This window comes from Chamaea fasciata, unplaced genomic scaffold, assembly GCF_029207755.1.
Source record: "Chamaea fasciata isolate MVZ Bird 193981 ecotype frontalis unplaced genomic scaffold, bChaFas1.0.hap1 SCAF_1, whole genome shotgun sequence".
NCBI classification, from domain to species: domain Eukaryota; kingdom Metazoa; phylum Chordata; class Aves; order Passeriformes; family Sylviidae; genus Chamaea; species Chamaea fasciata.
The window spans coordinates 66,998,029-67,015,497 of NW_027094086.1; the positions used below are offsets into that span (position 1 = coordinate 66,998,029).

Below are 17,469 nucleotides of genomic sequence, written 5' to 3' on the forward strand. Positions count from 1 at the left end.
CTGTCAGGGTGAGAATGGATAAAGTGAGATTCACATCTACTTCTCCAGCAATCCACTGAAATAATCAAGTTTTCCCTTAGTCACAAATATAAGATTCTGTCAGAAAATAGAGCTGCAATTTTCCAAAGTTAGAATTGCATGCTCAGTTTCTTAAATTGGTCTTTAAAATACATTTTTAATTTTTTAATGAAATTTTTAGCAGTCACATAAAGGACTGGCAGACAGCAAAGAGACTAAAAAATTAAACACAACTCTAGAAGCCTTTATTTTTTCCTTCACCTTAATTCCTGATTAACCCTTCCAGCACCAGACCAGGTGATTGCTTTCCTTGCCTTACATACTTTTCATTCCAGGCATAACCAATCCATATTTTTAATTAGAACTCTGAAAACCTGAACACCGTTTGGCACCTGGCCTACTCCCAAAACTATCAAGTGTTTGAGGACAGAAAAGTCATGGATCTGCTTTTATGAAAATGAACAGTCAATGGCTGCAATGGTGCAGCCTACATAAACTCTGTCTCTGCTTATTCCAGCAGATGTTAAGATTGCTCAGAAATGGACTAATTTCTGACCCTCATGTCTGAGCATTTATCATGTCTCCATATCTGCGTGTTCTGTTGCCATCAGAAGGTACCAAACCCAATTCCAACAGTAAAGCCCACAGCTTCTCCCACTGTAGCTGAAAAGGAAAATGTCACTAGTTAGGAATGAACAGGAGGCTGCAAATATTTTGCAAAGCACTAAGCTGCTGTATTTGTACCTACATGAGTATCACACTGTATGCCATTCAGACTCAAAACCTCACTCTGACACGGGATCATAATCAAAAAGGGGCCAAATTAAATCTCTCAGTTCTGGGCTCATGTTGGGGAAGTCTGGGTTTGAGCTGGCACTCAGCATTTCAAGCTCATGTTCATTTTCACTCCAGCTCAAAAAAAAAAAAAAATTGGTGAATAATCCAGAACTATTCATCCAGGAAAGATTCCAAAGCCTTGCCAAGTTCCAGACTACAGTCCATGGAAAAAACCAAGTGCACAGATTTGTTGGCAAGAGATGCCTCTATCCACGCTCAATTTACACGTGTTCTAGGGTGGTTCTCAAAAATGGAACAACCTTGGGAAAAGAAGTACAAGGGAATTAATTGAACCCTACCTGTGAACACCATGAATACTGCTCAACTTTAATGCAAAGGAACACCAAAAAATAATTCAAAATAAGCAAAGAAACCAAAAGTATTCAAAGTAAACAAAAAAGTAAACAAAAAATTACTGATCAGTGAAAAGGAGGAAATTTTGGCAGGAAGGGTTGCCTGTAGGACTGGCAATATGATGGTAACAAAATTATTTTACAGGACAACTCGTGTTCTGATGCTACAACCCAGTTTTCAGTCGTGCTACAGGCACCAGGATTGTTAAGGTATTGCACCCACATCCCACAATACTAGTGCACACCCTGTTTGGTGCCTTTCTCAGCAGTCTGGCCCATCTTCACCTTGCACCTACTACTTGCATTGGCCCTGGAGTCAGGAGAGGCAGAGGAAGCAAGCAGTGCTCATTTTCCACATTCCTCAAGGTTTGTTCTTTCTCTGCAGCAAAACACCAGAGCAGAGCAGCTGTACCTGTATGTTTTACAAGGATTTGTGGGTCAAAGTGAGTTCAAGGACTGGATAGAGCCAAGCTGGAAAGTCCCATACCGCAGAAGGATAGATAAGAGAAGAGGGGATCCTAACTACAATGCCTCCCAAACTGAATCCTTGAAGGGTGAGTCCTGGTTTATTTCCCACCACCTCCGCAACAACATCAGCTCAGATCTCACAGGAAGCAGGCTAGGGAGGAGACCACTGTCCTAACCCACAAGTCCTATAAATCCCACTCACTCTCTGGCTCAGGAATATTAATACAATTGCAATATTTAGTGTCTTTACTCTGCTTAAAAAAAAAAAAAAAAATCAGTAATATGGGGGATTCAGTACGTTGGCTTGTCTTCATACTTCTTTTAAGTGTCCCCAACTCCTGCAAAGCAGTGTATCACAGGCCCTTCCTACCTCATGCTAGGGAAACATAAACAGCATCCCTGCATCGCTCTTTGAGTTTTGAGGTTTTTTGTGTGCTTTCACCATATATTAATGGAACTTGTCCCACACCAATTGGTGAACTAATTGCTGTCAAAGCAGATGGTAAAGCATGCCTGAAAAAATTATTTGGCATCTCTATTTCATGTGAGGGGAATGCAAGAGGAAAATGATGTCTTTTCCATTTTCCGAGGGCTGACACAAAAGTTAAAGCAAGTTTTTATGATCAGCAGAGTTTGAGGAACAATTACCTAGTTCCAGTGATTGCATACCTGGCATCTAGCTCCATCTAATTCCCTCCTCCATAGCTTATTTGCCTCGTGGGCATGCTATGTGCTGGGGGTTCCTCAAGTGACAGCATGCTATCAATCTGCTCCAGGCACCAGCGCTCAGAGAGTAGCATTGTGAAGCAATTCAAGATACCAAAACTTACCAGGAGCAAACTCATAAGTTACTCATGATAAAGAGGTAAAATTTTTTACTATATTCCCTGCAGTTATCTTGGAGGGATACTGGCACAGTAACATCCTCAGTGGGAAACTACTGCTCACTGCTGACTTCCCAGTGTTGCTCACCTTGCATATTCAAGAAGAGCTATAAATAGCACAGCGCTATAAAAATTAACACCAGCACCAGAGGTGTGTGTGACGATCAGACCTCCAAACGTGACACTGCAGAAGAGATGCTGCATTGGAGCCATTCAGGCAGAAGGCTCTGCATTTGGAGAAGGAAGAAGAGCTTGCCAATTGGCATTCCAGCAGTCAGTTGCTGGCCAAGATTTTCAAGGTTGAACTTTATACCCGTAGCTTCACAAAGGTCACACTTAGCAAACTGTTGGGGCTTAACAGACCAAGGATGCATTTGGCTCTTATTCCAAGGCCTTTTCCTTGATATTAATATTGATGACAGCGGAACAAACATCTCAATAGCTGCACAGAAAGGCCAATGCACAAATGTGCTATACTCAACATATGGAAGAAGTCTGAAGCCTTTCAAACCACTTAATGAGAAATCTGTGGATATCAACAGCAGAAGGAAAAAATCTAAAATGGGAGGAAGAAGCCTATACCCTACCATGCTAATTTACATTGTTAGAGAGGAAAGTACATGGGAATGTTAGCTATGCTGAGGGTTTTTAAAAAGTTGAATATATTTATGGTTTTCTTTCAAAAATAGTGTTTCAATGAATATGCATCATGCTGGGTTTGTGGCACTGGTAGTGTGTCGATCACCATGGTACCTGAGCACTCAAGCCAATGATTAACCAGCAGAGCAAATGAAACAGAAGCTGAGAGCCAAAAGGCACTGTGATAAGCTCTTCACAGGCCTTATGTATGCCACAGCATCTCTGTCTAGACTTCAGGCTTTCCACTGTCTATCTTCCCTGCTCTTAGGATAACCAGGTCTTTTTTTCCAAAGAGTGCTAAGAAATACAGAGATCTCAGACTGGCTTAGGAGAAAGGAGATTAAAAAAACCCTACCAACAAACCCAAGAAACCAATGCACAAAGATTTTCATCAGGAAAACACTGCTTAAGCACACAGTAAGGAAAAGAATAATTTTCATTTCTATAAATTGATTATGAATTGACAAACTTTGTTACATCTGCCCTGCTATCAACCTAGTTCTTAAAATTACTGTTCTGAAGAAGGAAAACAAGTCTTTGCTCGCTAAGGAAATGACCTTTTCAATGCACTCCTGCAGACCATACCTGAACACCACTGTTAGCTTTATCTAATAATAATAATGAAAAGAATACATAAAAACATATGGCTATGTGCCTTCTCGAAAAAGATTAGAGATTGCATCAGCCCCCCTCCACACTGCAAATAAGCAATAAGTTAACACAACTCTGATTATGTTTGTTTAACATACGTGCGTACAATCAGTGTACAATTAGTGTGAGCTTTTTCTGGCTTGGGATGCTTAAGCAGAGGCCTCCGGATTTTAGAAAAAGAAATCTTCTGTTGCATTATCCATCCCTTGCTGTTTTGTTTTCTGTACAAAGTCTCTGAGGGGCACAGGAAAGCTGAGGGCCTTGCATGCAGGCCAACTTGACAAAGGTTAAATCCTTTCAGTACTGGGGAATTGCGCAGCTATAATACAATATTTGCTGAACAAGTTTCCTGTTTTCCATCACTAACCAAGGCAATGATACTGCATTCTAATTAAATTGATGTCACATGGAGTCTTATCTCTTTACTGTATGCTTCACACTTAGGAGGTAGCTACATCCAGTTTATCCTTTAAAAGAGGAGAAGGTTTTGGGGACAAGGTCCTATTACCAGCAATGAAAACCCAAGTGCTCACTTCCTAGTGCAGTTACAATATGTTGTGCTACCACTGTGCCTCAGCAGCAGCAGCAGTTTTGAAGTATATGAAGCACTGCACCACCCACCTATATTTGACTGTGAAACTCTGGATTAAAACTCAATCTAAGCATCAGTCTTAAACTGTTACCTCTCCTGTGTCTAAATTATATCCATCACTGTCATATCTAAAGATTCAGATCCTCGGTGCACTTCATCAGGCATTATAATCGAAGCTAATGAAAGACATGTTTGTTTAGCTGTTGTAAATGGCTTTGAAGATCTTAGTTTCAGCCAGGGTGATGAATTAAGGGTGTCAGCTGGGCAAACAGTTTAATTTAGAATGAATTTAGCTAAAATGGATTACTGAAAAAGCAATATGGATTTTTCAAATTCATATTATTTCACATACTTTAGCAGTAAATATTTCACCCCTTTCTTAACGTCTGAGTCACCAGGCATAGACCTGGAAGAATCAGCAATGACACCAGCTTCTCAAACACAAGACCAGCTTAGGATACTATAAACAGGTGTGAAAGCCACATTTTGATTGCAGCAGGGAGTACAGCCCTCAGTTTATCCCTCAGCTGACTACACTTCCGCCTAATACCATTTCTGCAAAGCAGCCTGAACATGGTAATTAAAGCATTTTGTGAGAAAACTCAGAAACCAGCAACTGCAAAGAACTCTTTCATAACACAAGTATTTATTAGAAGGACCTGGCTTTTATTTTCCCAGGTGCATTTTCAAATGAGTTAAAATAGTAACTTAAGGGGAAATAAAATTATCTTTAAATAGTGGGGGTTTGGGGTTTTGGGGTTTTTTTTTGTTTGTTTTGTTTTTTTCTCTCTCAGGTAACTTGGAGTCAGGAGGAATCCAAAATAACAGCATGATTATTGAAAATTACAGGGTAAGGTTGGAAACCTCTAGAGGTCATCTAGTCCATCCTCACTCATGCTCAATCCAGTGCCACCTTAGAACAGATCATTCAGAATTAAAAGGGAAAGAAAATAATTTAAAGCAAAAAGAAAAAAAATGAAGTCTTCCTCTACCCTCTTTTGCATCAGAAGGAAAAAAAATTGCAAGGAAATATTTTCTTGAAACACATAGTTCTTCTGTGTTGTTTGTAAGTAAGTATGACCAACCTGGCAAAACAGATGAAAGCTGCCACCTTTGGCTGACCAAGTTCCCTTTCTGCCTTGATGCAGGTAACATTTAGCACAATGTGTGGCAAACTCCGACTCAGTTGCCAGCACTGCTCTGCCACACTGCTAGCCAGAAAAGGCTGGGAATGCTGCGTGCTCAGCTCGAGTGACAGGGAAAACGCTCCATATCATTCATTAGCAGTCTGTTCCAAGTTAATTAAGGAATGGAGCTGACAGCTGCTGAAGCGGGTTCCACCTCATCTTTTCCTGGGAAAGCAAGGCCTCCAGGGCAGGGCCTGGACTCCGCAGCAAAGAAGAATAGGGTGGGGAAACCTTGCAAGATCTCAGTGAAACCCAGATGACTCATCAGAAAGTAAAATGTTTCTATTTTGGCAAAAGGCTGAAATAGCAGCCCTGGGTTGTGCTGCGGCACAGCAATAAATGACCCTAAGTGCCCGGGACGAACTCCTGTGCACACAGATATTCCTAACAGCATGGGCTACTTCACATCTCATTAAGCAAAGGGGTTTACATGACAATTAACATATTAATTAGCAGCATCTTTTTCACAGATGAAACTTTGGCTTGAGACTTCAACATTTTTAGATTTCAACTGTTCTGTGAGTGAAAATTAAGGAATGGTTTATTATGACTCAAGGTGACAAGGACTTACAGGCAGAACTGGCACAGGAGTATCTTTGTGTACTGACGGACACTGCAACCTAGTGATGGCCTTTCCCATAACTTGCATGGAAGGAAGGCATCCTTGTACAATCTGCATCCTGCCATTCAAAGCCCAGCCCCTGGCATGGGCAAGATGCCAGGCTGGCCACTCCATGAGCTGACCATAAACAAACCTAATGTACCACAAAGTCACACAGGGAAAAAACAAGGCCTGGACTTTGAGGAGTAGTAGCTCCCACTCCTCAGCCCCAGCCACTGACATGTGTGGCTCCCTAGTACAAAAATCCCTTTGACTGTTTTTGTAGAGACATAACACCAAAAAGCAACCCTGCTAATTTCACTGAAAATAGGTATCAGCTGTAAGAGAATGATTACTGCCCTAGAGCTTCATATCTTAGATACAGAGGTAATAATTTTTACCAGAGACCGCTTTAAAGAAGAGCTGGCACTATTAAGCTGCATGAATGTTTCCGAGTTTTTTGTTCAATACCACCTTTAATTTCTATTATCTTTTGAGAGAATGGATTTGCAAGTATACAAGAAGATGTAGAGTACTGGAAATTGAATGAAAGGATGAAAAAATTGGAAACTGGAACTTGCAGCTTTCAAGATCAGGTGGATTCTGATAGTCATTGGGTCCATTCCCAATCAGATGGATGTTGCCAACCCACAGGAAATAGTGGCATGCTTTGTATATGTTATCTTTCACCTCCCTTGAGTACATACTGCAAGGAAGCTGTGCTCTAAACAATGTATAAACTAACAAAAACCACACTAATCTTTTACATCTTTTAGCACTCAAAGCATAGATAAATTACTGTGTCATAGCCTTACCTATCATACCACTTACAAAATAAATCCAGGCTCAGGAGGAACACCAGACAACTTATCCTTTAATTAGCTTTTAAACACTGATGGTTTGTTTCAGAATATGATTTATTTCTTTTATTTATCAGCCTGCCTTGTTTCAAACGGGTACTGTCTGACTGACCTCTAGATACCCTTGCATTTACTCGGTGATATCCCCAGAATGTCAATGCTTTGATTCTTCATCTTTCATTTCCCAAACATTTCTTATTGGTCACTTCTGGTAGCGGTAGCAGCTGAAGTGGAAGTTTATCCTCTGATAATCTGTACTGCTTTAATGGTTCCCGGCATTCTGAGGATATTTTCCAAGTGTTATGGTGACACCAGCTGAGATCTTGGCAATAGAAAAGTGTTTAACATGTTTATTTTCTAACTTAGTCTCTTGTGGTTTTTTCTGCTTCCCCAATCCTCTGCCACCCCCTTGATTTCTATGGCTTAACGCCTTTTGTTATTACTATATTCTTAGTTATCACTTCTCAATATCTTTCTGATTTAAAAGCCTTTGAAAAACCTGAGGGCATTCCCACTATGCATCCAAAAAATCTCATAATAAATTTCTCCAAACCTCCAAGCTACATTTCTCTAAAAGCTGAGCAAAAATCCCCTCCGAAAGGAACAATAGTCCCATATTTTTTATATGTTTCTTTGAAAACTAGAGTCTAGGAACTATAGTATATAAACCTCGTAAAACGATGTGCACATTTCAAACAGTTCTAACACAAAATATGCCATATAAAACAGGTCACTGGTTTTAGCATGTCTCCAAAATAACATGCTTGGAAATGCTTATCCTTGTAGCATCACTATCGTCTTTTTTTTCCGTGAGAAAATGAATCTTGCAGAAGCATGCCTGAAAAAGCAAAATTGTCATACAATTTCAATCACTCAGTTTGGTCATGACTTTTATACAGCTGACTGAACATTTATTATCTCACGTGAAAGAGAAGCTGTGAGTTTGCTCACCTTTTTCACCTGCAGGATCTTTGAAATGCCTCCTCTTCTGTTTCTTCCAAAGAGTACATTTCCCCATCTCCCAGTCCATTCCCGAGTCCACTGAACATGCAGACATCAATAAGTTCTGGCTAAGTTATCCTACTTAACTCTGAAGAAAAAAGGAGAGACTTGCAGATGCTGCAGAAGGTCTTCTTTACTCTCTTTGAAAATTTTGTTTTCCTGGTGGTCTGTCACAGTCAGGTCTCCGGTAGTAAACTGAACAACCTATCCTCCTGGCTCTTCTTTTCTTCTTTTTCTTTTCTGTAAACACATAATCAGGGCTTCAAATCCTTTAGGCATCACAAACTGTATTTCTCTATTGCCCTCTACTGACTGCTGGCTCACGCCGCCTTCCCGGAGAAGTGGCGAGCAACAGATACGCGGTACGCGCTCCCCGCCGCTCTCCCCCGGATCGATAATGATACACGATGACCAAAAGTCAACACAAATCATTCTATTTTTTCCCTTTGTTACAAAACACCAGCCAAGATTTACAGCCTGTTCGCCAGCCGCGGTAGCTGCAAAACGCTAAACAACAGAATCAGGAAGCGGTTCGTAACATGGCTCTGCTAGCGTGGGCTTTTTTTGGTGAACAAAAGCCAGGAAAAAGTAGAGACGAATGCGTTCTGCCTTGAAATGCGGATGAATTCATCCCACTGATGCCATAAATACTGTGCCAGGGATCTGAGAGTTTTCTGGTTTTAAGGGTTTGGTCCTGCCAGCACTGAATGCACAGAAATACTGTCTTCGGATGGGAGTTCTGCAGGAAGGGGCTGGTAGAGAGCCGTGAATTTGAGGCCATGGTTTTTTGGCCATTTCCCCTTTGTCTCTAGTGCTTTGTTTAGCACATTCAGCACCACACCTAATACGAGAAAGCCTCATGTGACGGGACGCGGGACGAGGCACATCACCCCGTGTGTGGATGGCACAGGGAGTGCCTGTTTGCCCTGCTTTTTGGACAAAGATTATCTATAATGCAAAAATAATCCGGCAAAGTAAGATAAAAAAGAAAAAAAGAAGAAGGGGAAAAAAAAAAAAGAAAAGGAATAGCCCAGTGTTGTCTCAGGATCAGAAGGAAAAAAAGAAAAAGTGTATAAGTAGTTTAGGCAGACTGGAAAAGACTGAGAGAGAAAAAAAAAACAGGGATATAAAGAGTGTAAGAGTGAAGGTGGGGGGGAATATAGATGAATCCTTTGCATTGTGTTAGTCCCTGCTTAATAAATACAGCCCATGCTGGTTAATCAAGTCGTTAAGGAAGCTGTTCTCACAGGAAAAAGTTAATCCACCGTGCTGGTGAAGATGCTCTGGCCCAGCTGCACCCTCAAGGGGCAGGGAGGAGTCAGGTCCCAGCCCCAGGCAAAAGAAGAAAACCCTACCACATTTTCCTTTTTCTAGGCAGAAGCTGGGAGAGAACGTGGCACTATCTTGCCTCACCATTCTTCCTCCACAACCAACTTCCCTAGGGAAAAAAAATGCTTAAAAATTATAAACACACACCCACCCCTCAAAGGAGTGTTGGAATTATCTTTGCTTACTTGTGTTCAAAAAGTACTTGCATTTTCCTCCTCCGGTATTAACAAATGGGGATATTTCATTTGCCAAAAAAAATCTGTTGACTGATGAACACTGGTTATGTTTTGAATAGATATTACGTGACATCCCTGCTCAGAAAAGGTAGGAGTTCACTCAAAAATTAAGATCAAAAAAGTCAGCAACAAAAATGCAATATGGAAAGATTAATTGAAAAAATTAGTTTCATTGAAAAAATAGTCAGCAGAGGCCTTAATTGTACCTATTATGAACATTCCACTAACAAGTCCAGATTTATTGACTGTGCAGTCAAGCTGTCTTAAAGGAAGCCTTGTAATTCCTTTTCCCCCTTTCTTTTTTATTTCTAAAGCCCTTGGCTACTCAGTGTCAGAAAATAAAAAAATAGAAATATTTATTCAAATTCCTTGATAGAATATCGAAGCCAGCTCAGCTGAATACCTCTCCTAAATGAACACCATTACCAAGAGATCAAAGGATAAAAACGTCTAGCAAATGAACAGGGCCGAGGGAATTAATAAAACACACATCAAACGGTGAAAAGCTGAGGGTTTGGTTTTGGGGCGTTTTGGGGAGAGTGGAGAGGACGGGGTTTTTTCTGGTTTTATTTTATTTTTTTTTTTTTTAATGGGAGCACATTTGCAGAGTGATAAAGCAAAGTCTGCAGTCGCCAAAACCCACGATCAGGCACCTCAGAGAGGATGACAGAAGTTCAGCACTGCTGAGCATCGGGCGGATTTCTGGAGCTGCCGCCGCAGATCTATCACCTGACAGCCCCTCACAGAGAAATCTGTGGGGTTTGGACTTGGTTTTTTTCTTCTAAAGAACCACAAAATTGTTACGGTTTGAAAGGCCCTCTGGAAATCATCCAGTCCAGCCCTCCTGCCAAGGCAGGGTCCCCTGGAGCAGGTGACACAGGATCCAGGTGGGTTTGGAATGTCTCCAGAGGAGATTCCATGACCTCTCTGGGGCAGCCTAAGTGCTCAGCCGCCCTCAACGTAAAGCACTTCTTCCTCACTTTTTTTTTCTTTCTTTTTTTTTTTCTTTTTTCCCCTAAGGTAAAAGTTTCCTTTCCTAGGGGAAAAACTTCCCACGCGGCTGGGGACGCAAGGGGCTCCCCGAGGCGGGCATCGCTCCCCGAGCGGCCTCGGGGTGGGCTCCGCTCCCCGGCCCCGCCGCCCGCGCTCGCAGCCCCGGGCCCAGGGGCGGGGCCCGCTGCCCGCCAGCGCCGGCCCCGGCTCCGACCCTCGCCCGGGGCCCGTCCCAGCCCGGTACCCTGGTGCTGCGGCCGCGGTGCCGCCGGGGCTCGGCCGAGCGCTGCACATCGCCCGCCTTCCCTTCCCGTCCCTTACTTTCCGGCGGGGCGGGCGCTCGGCAACATGGGGCGGCGGCGGCTGCTGGAGGCGGCGGAGCAGCTGGCGGGGGTCTGCCCGGGACAGGCGCGATTCCTGCTGTAAGGAATCGCGGCGGGGCGGGGACGGGCGGTGGGAGAGCCCGGCGGTGACGCGCCTTGACGCTTTCCCTCTCTCCCGCGCAGGTGGAGGCTCCGCAACACCCGAGGCGAGTGAGGGGCCCCGGGCGCAGGCGGTGGAGCCGGGGCCGCAGGACGGGGGCTCCAGAGCCGGGCGCCCCGGGAGCCCGGCGCGCTCCAGCGGAGGCTGCGGCAGGACAGGAGCGTGGGGATGGATGCCGGCTCGCCCTTTCCCTCCGTTTTCTCCTTGCCCCTGCACTGCCCTGCCCTCGCAGGGTTGTGTTTCGGGGCTGTCGGCAGCAGTGGCGAGCTCGCCAGGACGCGGGGCCGGGTGTCCCTCGGGGGTTTAGGGAGAGGCGCCCGAGTCCAGCTCCGGCAGCAGAAGCTAATGAGGCACATGCCAGGAGCGAGCCTCTTATTGGGTCTGAAATTTATCTCAAAGCGTTTCTTCATTCTAGCCTGAGGTCGTGTCATCTTCTCACACTTAAAATGGGCAAAGAGCTTTACAAGGCTTTGGTGTCCCTGATCTGGTAGAAGATTGTGCCTCCATGGAGATCTTTGCAGAATTGTGAGCCTCCGTTGCTAAAGATTTTTAGCAAGGAATTGCATTTTTTCAAGAAAACCTACAGTTACATATTGTGGAAACTTGTGCCATGCATTAACTTAGTCTGAATTGTGCTAAGCTGAGCACACTCTGGTGCTCAGCTTCCTCTTCTGTTCTAGTGTTATCTTAAACACAAAAGCATGTACTTAGGTAGCGCTGAAATTGAAACACACACCGTTTTAAAGTTTGCTTATAAAACATAGTTATTTCATCCTTTTGCCTTTATTTATTTCTAGTTAACGAATGTGGATTAGAAAGGATATGTCCTTACTGCTTCCAGTTCCTGGTTCCTGACAGCTACAGGGTACGCCTCAAGCCAAAGATGAAAGTGACTCCACAGATAGAGAAAGTTCTTAAACGAGAGGCAAAGAATCATAAACTTAACATGAAACAGACCAAGCTCTTGAGAAGGTACAGGGAGTCAAGAAGCATTCTGGTAAGGACATTTATTTGGAACTGACAAGTACGTGATATTTCCCTGAATTTCATGTCCCTATTTCAGTGGCATAAAAAAGAAGATGCAGAAACCTTTCTCTTAGAAGAAAAGCCCACACATTTCTTTTTCATGAACATAAGACTCTTCCTTTCTTTTTGAAATAACTTCTCTGCATAAATGACATTTTCTAAATCTACCTTCTACAACAGATAGATCATGAACACAGTGACAAGACCAGTAAGCTTTTCTCTCGTGACCCCACATATTAGAGAAGCTACACAAACATCTCCTTTACTGCCTTTGTTTCAGTTCATCAGTTGTTGAGCAAATATGTTTTGACACAAGCTTTACTTCATGTATTTTACTAGCCTCTCATGGTTACATCAGATTATTATTACCATCTGTATTAATAGAATTTTTTACATTTGTCTGAATAATACTGTTTGTAGGAGGTCTTTCAAAACTAAAGCACAGATGGAATTCCAACAAGTTGATGTTTTTCTTGAGGCCTCAGTTATTTTTCCTAAAAGTACTCACGTATGTGACATTTAATTACTATTAGAAAAATAATAGTATACATTTATTCTAGTGTTGCTAAGGTAGGTACTGTTTTAAAAACATTATGTGAATGATATAATAAATGAGGCAGCACCCTATTGTGTCTAGAGTTGCTGGCACACTTGGCATTTTCTTGGATGAGGGTCTTGTGGTTTCAGGAGTAAATTTTGGGAAGCCAAAGATTGTTAAAGAGTCAGTAAAAAAATATAAACTGAGAAAATATAACCAAGGTTCTTGGCTGTCAGAGCAAAATAAGATAGCACAGCAAAATAAAAGCACTCTCCACAAATTGTAGATCACAGTTGAGCCTCCAGAAAGGACGTCTGAAAATGTTCTTCACCCAGAGGGTGGTAGGGCACTGGAACAGGCTCCCCAGGGAAGGGGTCACAGCACCAAGACAGACAAGAGTTCAAGAAGCCTTGGGACAACACTCTCAAGCATATGGTGGGATTCTTGGCATGTCCTGCCTGTGCTGGGCCAGGAGCTGGAATTTGATGATGCTTGTGGGTCCCTTCCAACTCAAGATGTTCTGTGATTCTGCAAGCTGAAATCTTTGCTTTGTTTTTCTGGGATCACGAACATTGAGGGTACATTACGAACATTTCTTTAAGCAACTGATAAACAGAGCAGTGTCCTATGAAATGATGATGGGCTCTTATTGTGTAGCTCGAGAGTGTTAGTAGGGACACACTGTGCACTCATATGAGTAGTTTAAAATTCAGTTTAAATAGGTCCAGTTTAAACTCTGGGTAATATTTTGATCTTTGTATGTAATTGCAGTTTGTTGTACTTGTGTTCCGTTCAGTTTGTCCTGTGGATTATGATTTAAGTGTTTCTTGTCTTAAGTCTTTAAAATGCTGTCAGCAACTGGCAGCTTTCAAAATTAGCAATGTAGATCCCTGTAATCTAATACCTGAGACTTGTGCAAATGAAAATTCCAGTGTGGTTGGAAATTTAAGCAAGCAACAATGTGACAGGTTCAACCTCTGAGAACTTTCTTAGCAAGTAGAACTTGATTTTAGATTGATTTCCCCATAAAAAGGCATATAACATAGGAACTGTTTCAGGGCTCTAAAAATTTTTGGAGTTAAGTGCTGATCCATTTCAGGGAATGGAAATGAGCTGCGAATTGCTATGATTAATCCAGGAATTCCTGCATTGTTAAGTGGTTACCTCCATTTATATTCCACACAGTTCTAAGTCACCATGAGATGGTGAGTTTGTTTCTCACCTGAATTTCATTTAGAAGAACTAAAAATTCATCAATACCTGAGCACTAAAATAGGTAATGCTATTATTTTTTTTTTTTTAGTTTGTTAGGCTGACAAAATATAGTGTCTAGAGGAAGTCAAAACACTTAACTAAAAATGTTCCATTTCAGCATCTCTAAATATAATTTTTACTAAACAATCGGAATTGAGTTAAATTTACGCACTTTGAAATGAAGAATGATTTGCTGTAGATGTTTTCAGAACTGCTTAGACATTTTTGTGACAGTCTTTTGAGTATGTTATTTTTAGCCAGAAGCATCACGTAACCGCTTTTCTGTCAGTCTAATTGGTGCCTCAGAAAGTTGTCTGGCTGTATTACTCTCCCGTCTCTTAGTGTGAGTAGTTGCCATGACAGTAAGGGATATCAGGAATGCCTGACAGTCTCTGTGACTGGGTGACATGATCAGTTCTGATGCATCTCTCAGCTTGGTGTGCTGCTGAAGTTCCCTGCAGCCTAGAGGTACACAGAGAGAAGAGAAAGTGCCCTTTGTTTAGAAAGTCCTCCTTGTTGTAGTAAGTACTTTTGCCCTAATACAAAGCCTTGTCTTTGTTCACTGAGACTTGCTGCTTTTAGTAAAATGGGTGACTGGGTTTGAGAGTTTGGTAGTTTATACATTTTATCCCAAGATTCCCTGAAAGGTGTGCAGTATAACTTTATTGGGGGAAGAATATACTAATGACTTTAGATGACACAGAGTGTCATGTTTTTTAGCCTAATACCTAATGCATAGCAGTACTTTAGTATATTCAGTGTATTTTGTATGCTCAAGATATGATTTGCTCAGTTCAGGTGCTGTTTCATCTGTCTTGATAGGGTTGTTATCTGTATTTCACTGTACAATATTAGATAAAGCAGTACAAACGTCCTGAAATTAGTTCGTAGGGAATTGGAGTAATTTCTAGATAAACCCAAAGGATGTGTTTGTCTTAAGAAGCTCAAATTAAAATACTAGTTATAAAGTGTATGTTACTTTTTAGTATCTCATGTTTTATTTAAGCAAATATTTGTGTCATGGTATTTGGAGAACAGTTTGGATAATTCTACTAATGGCTTTATAATATAAAGGTGGTAAGACTGAAAGGCAGCTTGATATTTCCTTTCTTCTCTCCATAGCTGGTTACTTGCAAGTCTTGCAACAAAACAACAAGACATTATGGTAAAAGCAGAGATTTTCTGGCAACCAAAACACAAAATTGTGGCACTCCAGGTATCAAATCTAGCCTGAAGACACCAGATGTAAAAATTCAGTCTGCAAAGAAAATGACACCTGTAAGCTGCAGTAGGTTGGGATCTAAAGGAAACAGTCCCTCATCACTTTCCAGGTACCTGTTTCTTTCCTATTTAAAGCAGCCCTTTGCCAACTAGAGTGTATTACATCTTGTTAATTTTAGATCAGTCATTTAATAAAGTTGAAATTGATAACTTAGTGTATTTCTGTTGGTATGGTTGGGGAGATGAATTTTAACTTTCCAACCTTTAAAATCAAAGATTGTCATGAAAAGGGACTGTGTGCAAAGAATGCCCAGTTACATTTGTGTCATTATTGCAAAATGTCTGTCCTAAAATTTGCATGACAGAGTAACACTTTTGACTGCTCACTTGCATGTAAAAATGCACTATTTCTCTTAGATATTTTTCACTCAAATTAAAGCAAGCAACATGTGAAAGCAAATGTGTGCTTTCACAGTTACATTATGTTAATTCTGATTTCTCTCCTTTAAGACATTTGAATCTTTTGTTTTTCAGGACACATGAATCTGGACAGGCAACCACCAACTCTACTTCCAAGACTCCCCGAAACTCCAAATTTCACTTTTCTAAGCTAAAATGGATGCTTGACCTAGAAGAAAAAGAGAAAAGCCAGAAGGCAGATTTGAAAACCTTCTTGACTTTACTTTAGTTATATATTATTTCAAAGTAATAAACATTACAGCAATAAATATTGCTCCAGTTTTAGTAAATCAACAAAGTGATTTCTTTAAAACTCAAGCTAACATCCTCTACCTTGTGAAAGCATAGACCATATTTTTTAGAAGGAAGTTCTGTTTCTATGGGGAGTGATTGTCTGCCAGAGGGAGATGAGAAGAAAGCCAGTTTAATATGCTTGGGAATCTTGAATATGTTTTGCAGTTTCTGATGCCCCAAGAATTAAAAGCCAGGATTTATCCTTTGAGGAAGCTGATGATCCCATCAGGACCACTTAATTGTCAAGATAAAAGATTTTCAATTTATGTTTGGCACAGAGATGAGAGAGGACAGTATAAAGTCACTGTTCAGGACTGAGGTTATAGGCTGTCCTACATACAGTCTGCAGTGATAGTTCTGCACATGGTGCTTCACATCTCCCCACTGAAAAATAGAGCCAATTAGTTAAAAGCATGTACTTCCTTGGATTTAAAGGTCTCTTTTCCATTTCTTTTGCTAGTTTAATGAATAGTTCAAGTGACTTCAGACTCAGTGAACACTGCCTAATAAATAGGACCAGCAAATGACTTGGTGGACTGGAAAGCAGTCCAGGGTAGGGAGAATAGTTTGTTGTAAACTGTACTTGAAAGTCTCAGGGATTGGCATGTAACCTTTCTATATTTCCTGTACACTTGCACAATAACTGAAGGGTTCACTGTTCTTTGTCTCTTATGTATGCGTAGGATAAAATGAACTGCCATTCTTTAATCAAAATACAAACCTCGGAGTGTTGCCTTTTCCAGTGTAGAACTTGGCATTAATTCACCTGTTGCTATACTTACAATCCAGTCTCTGGAAAAATACTTCATTTTGTTGATGGAAAATGTGCATTGCACAAAGGTATTTGAAAATACAAATTTCACAATAAATTTTCTTACTAAAAGTACACACATGAGGTACTCCTGTGCTTCCCATGAGGCCAGTGTGAAACCAGCACAGGCATCTGCTGTGTTTCAAGGTGCCCCAACATTAAAGTGTTTGTGAGATCAAAGCACATTTCCCTGTTGTCCCTACACTACACTACTGTTGTGCTTCCTACACTACACCTTGCAGTCCCAAGAGTGCATTCCTTTTGGATAAAATACAGATAAGGGATAAAAGACATGAAGGAGGGAACACAACCAGTGTGCAGAGAAAGCTAATGGGTGATCCATCCACAGGATCACAGGAGAGCTTGATCTAAACTACACATTTGCAAATATGTTTTGTGAGTGGTAGGCACTGAGCTACAGGCATTCTGCACACCAAGTGTGTTACCTTTGCAGCACACTATTTGTTAACAGAGATAGAGCCTTGTTGTGCTCCAAACAACATCTTTTTTTTCTTTGGAGTTACCAGAGTTGTCAGGTATGTCCAGATGTGTTCTTAAAAGGGATTGTTATTGTGAGATATTAGACTATTCTGAGAACAAAGGGGAAAATGTCATCCAGTACGTGCCTTTTATTTTACAAGTATGCTTCAAAATGCTGGGTAGAAATAATCTCCAGTGCTTTTATGTTATTCCTAAGCCTTAATAGAGTCTGTCTTTTCTGCTAACTGGACTT

At 41.4% G+C, this 17,469-nt stretch overlaps 1 protein-coding gene across 1 annotated transcript; it reads left to right on the plus strand.

Moving 5' to 3' along the window:
* The first annotated feature begins 10,962 nt into the window (after positions 1 to 10,962).
* On the plus strand, positions 10,963 to 15,900 carry CUNH18orf21 (chromosome unknown C18orf21 homolog). Its single transcript, XM_066185438.1, has 5 exons — positions 10,963 to 11,072; positions 11,157 to 11,179; positions 11,931 to 12,130; positions 15,074 to 15,282; positions 15,707 to 15,900. Exons 1-5 carry the CDS (start codon positions 10,999 to 11,001, stop codon positions 15,858 to 15,860), a joined length of 660 nt encoding a protein of 219 aa, XP_066041535.1. The 5' UTR covers positions 10,963 to 10,998; the 3' UTR covers positions 15,861 to 15,900.
* Positions 15,901 to 17,469: the final 1,569 nt, after the last annotated feature.

Coding starts and splice junctions, on each gene's coding strand:
- CUNH18orf21 (XM_066185438.1), top strand. CDS start 10,999: ATGGGGCGGCGGCGGCTGCTGGAGGCGGCGGAGCAGCTGGCGGGGGTC. Junction 11,180..11,930: donor GAGGCTCCGCAACACCCGAG/GCGAGTGAGGGG, acceptor ATTTATTTCTAG/TTAACGAATGTGGATTAGAA. Junction 15,283..15,706: donor AGTCCCTCATCACTTTCCAG/GTACCTGTTTCT, acceptor TTTGTTTTTCAG/GACACATGAATCTGGACAGG.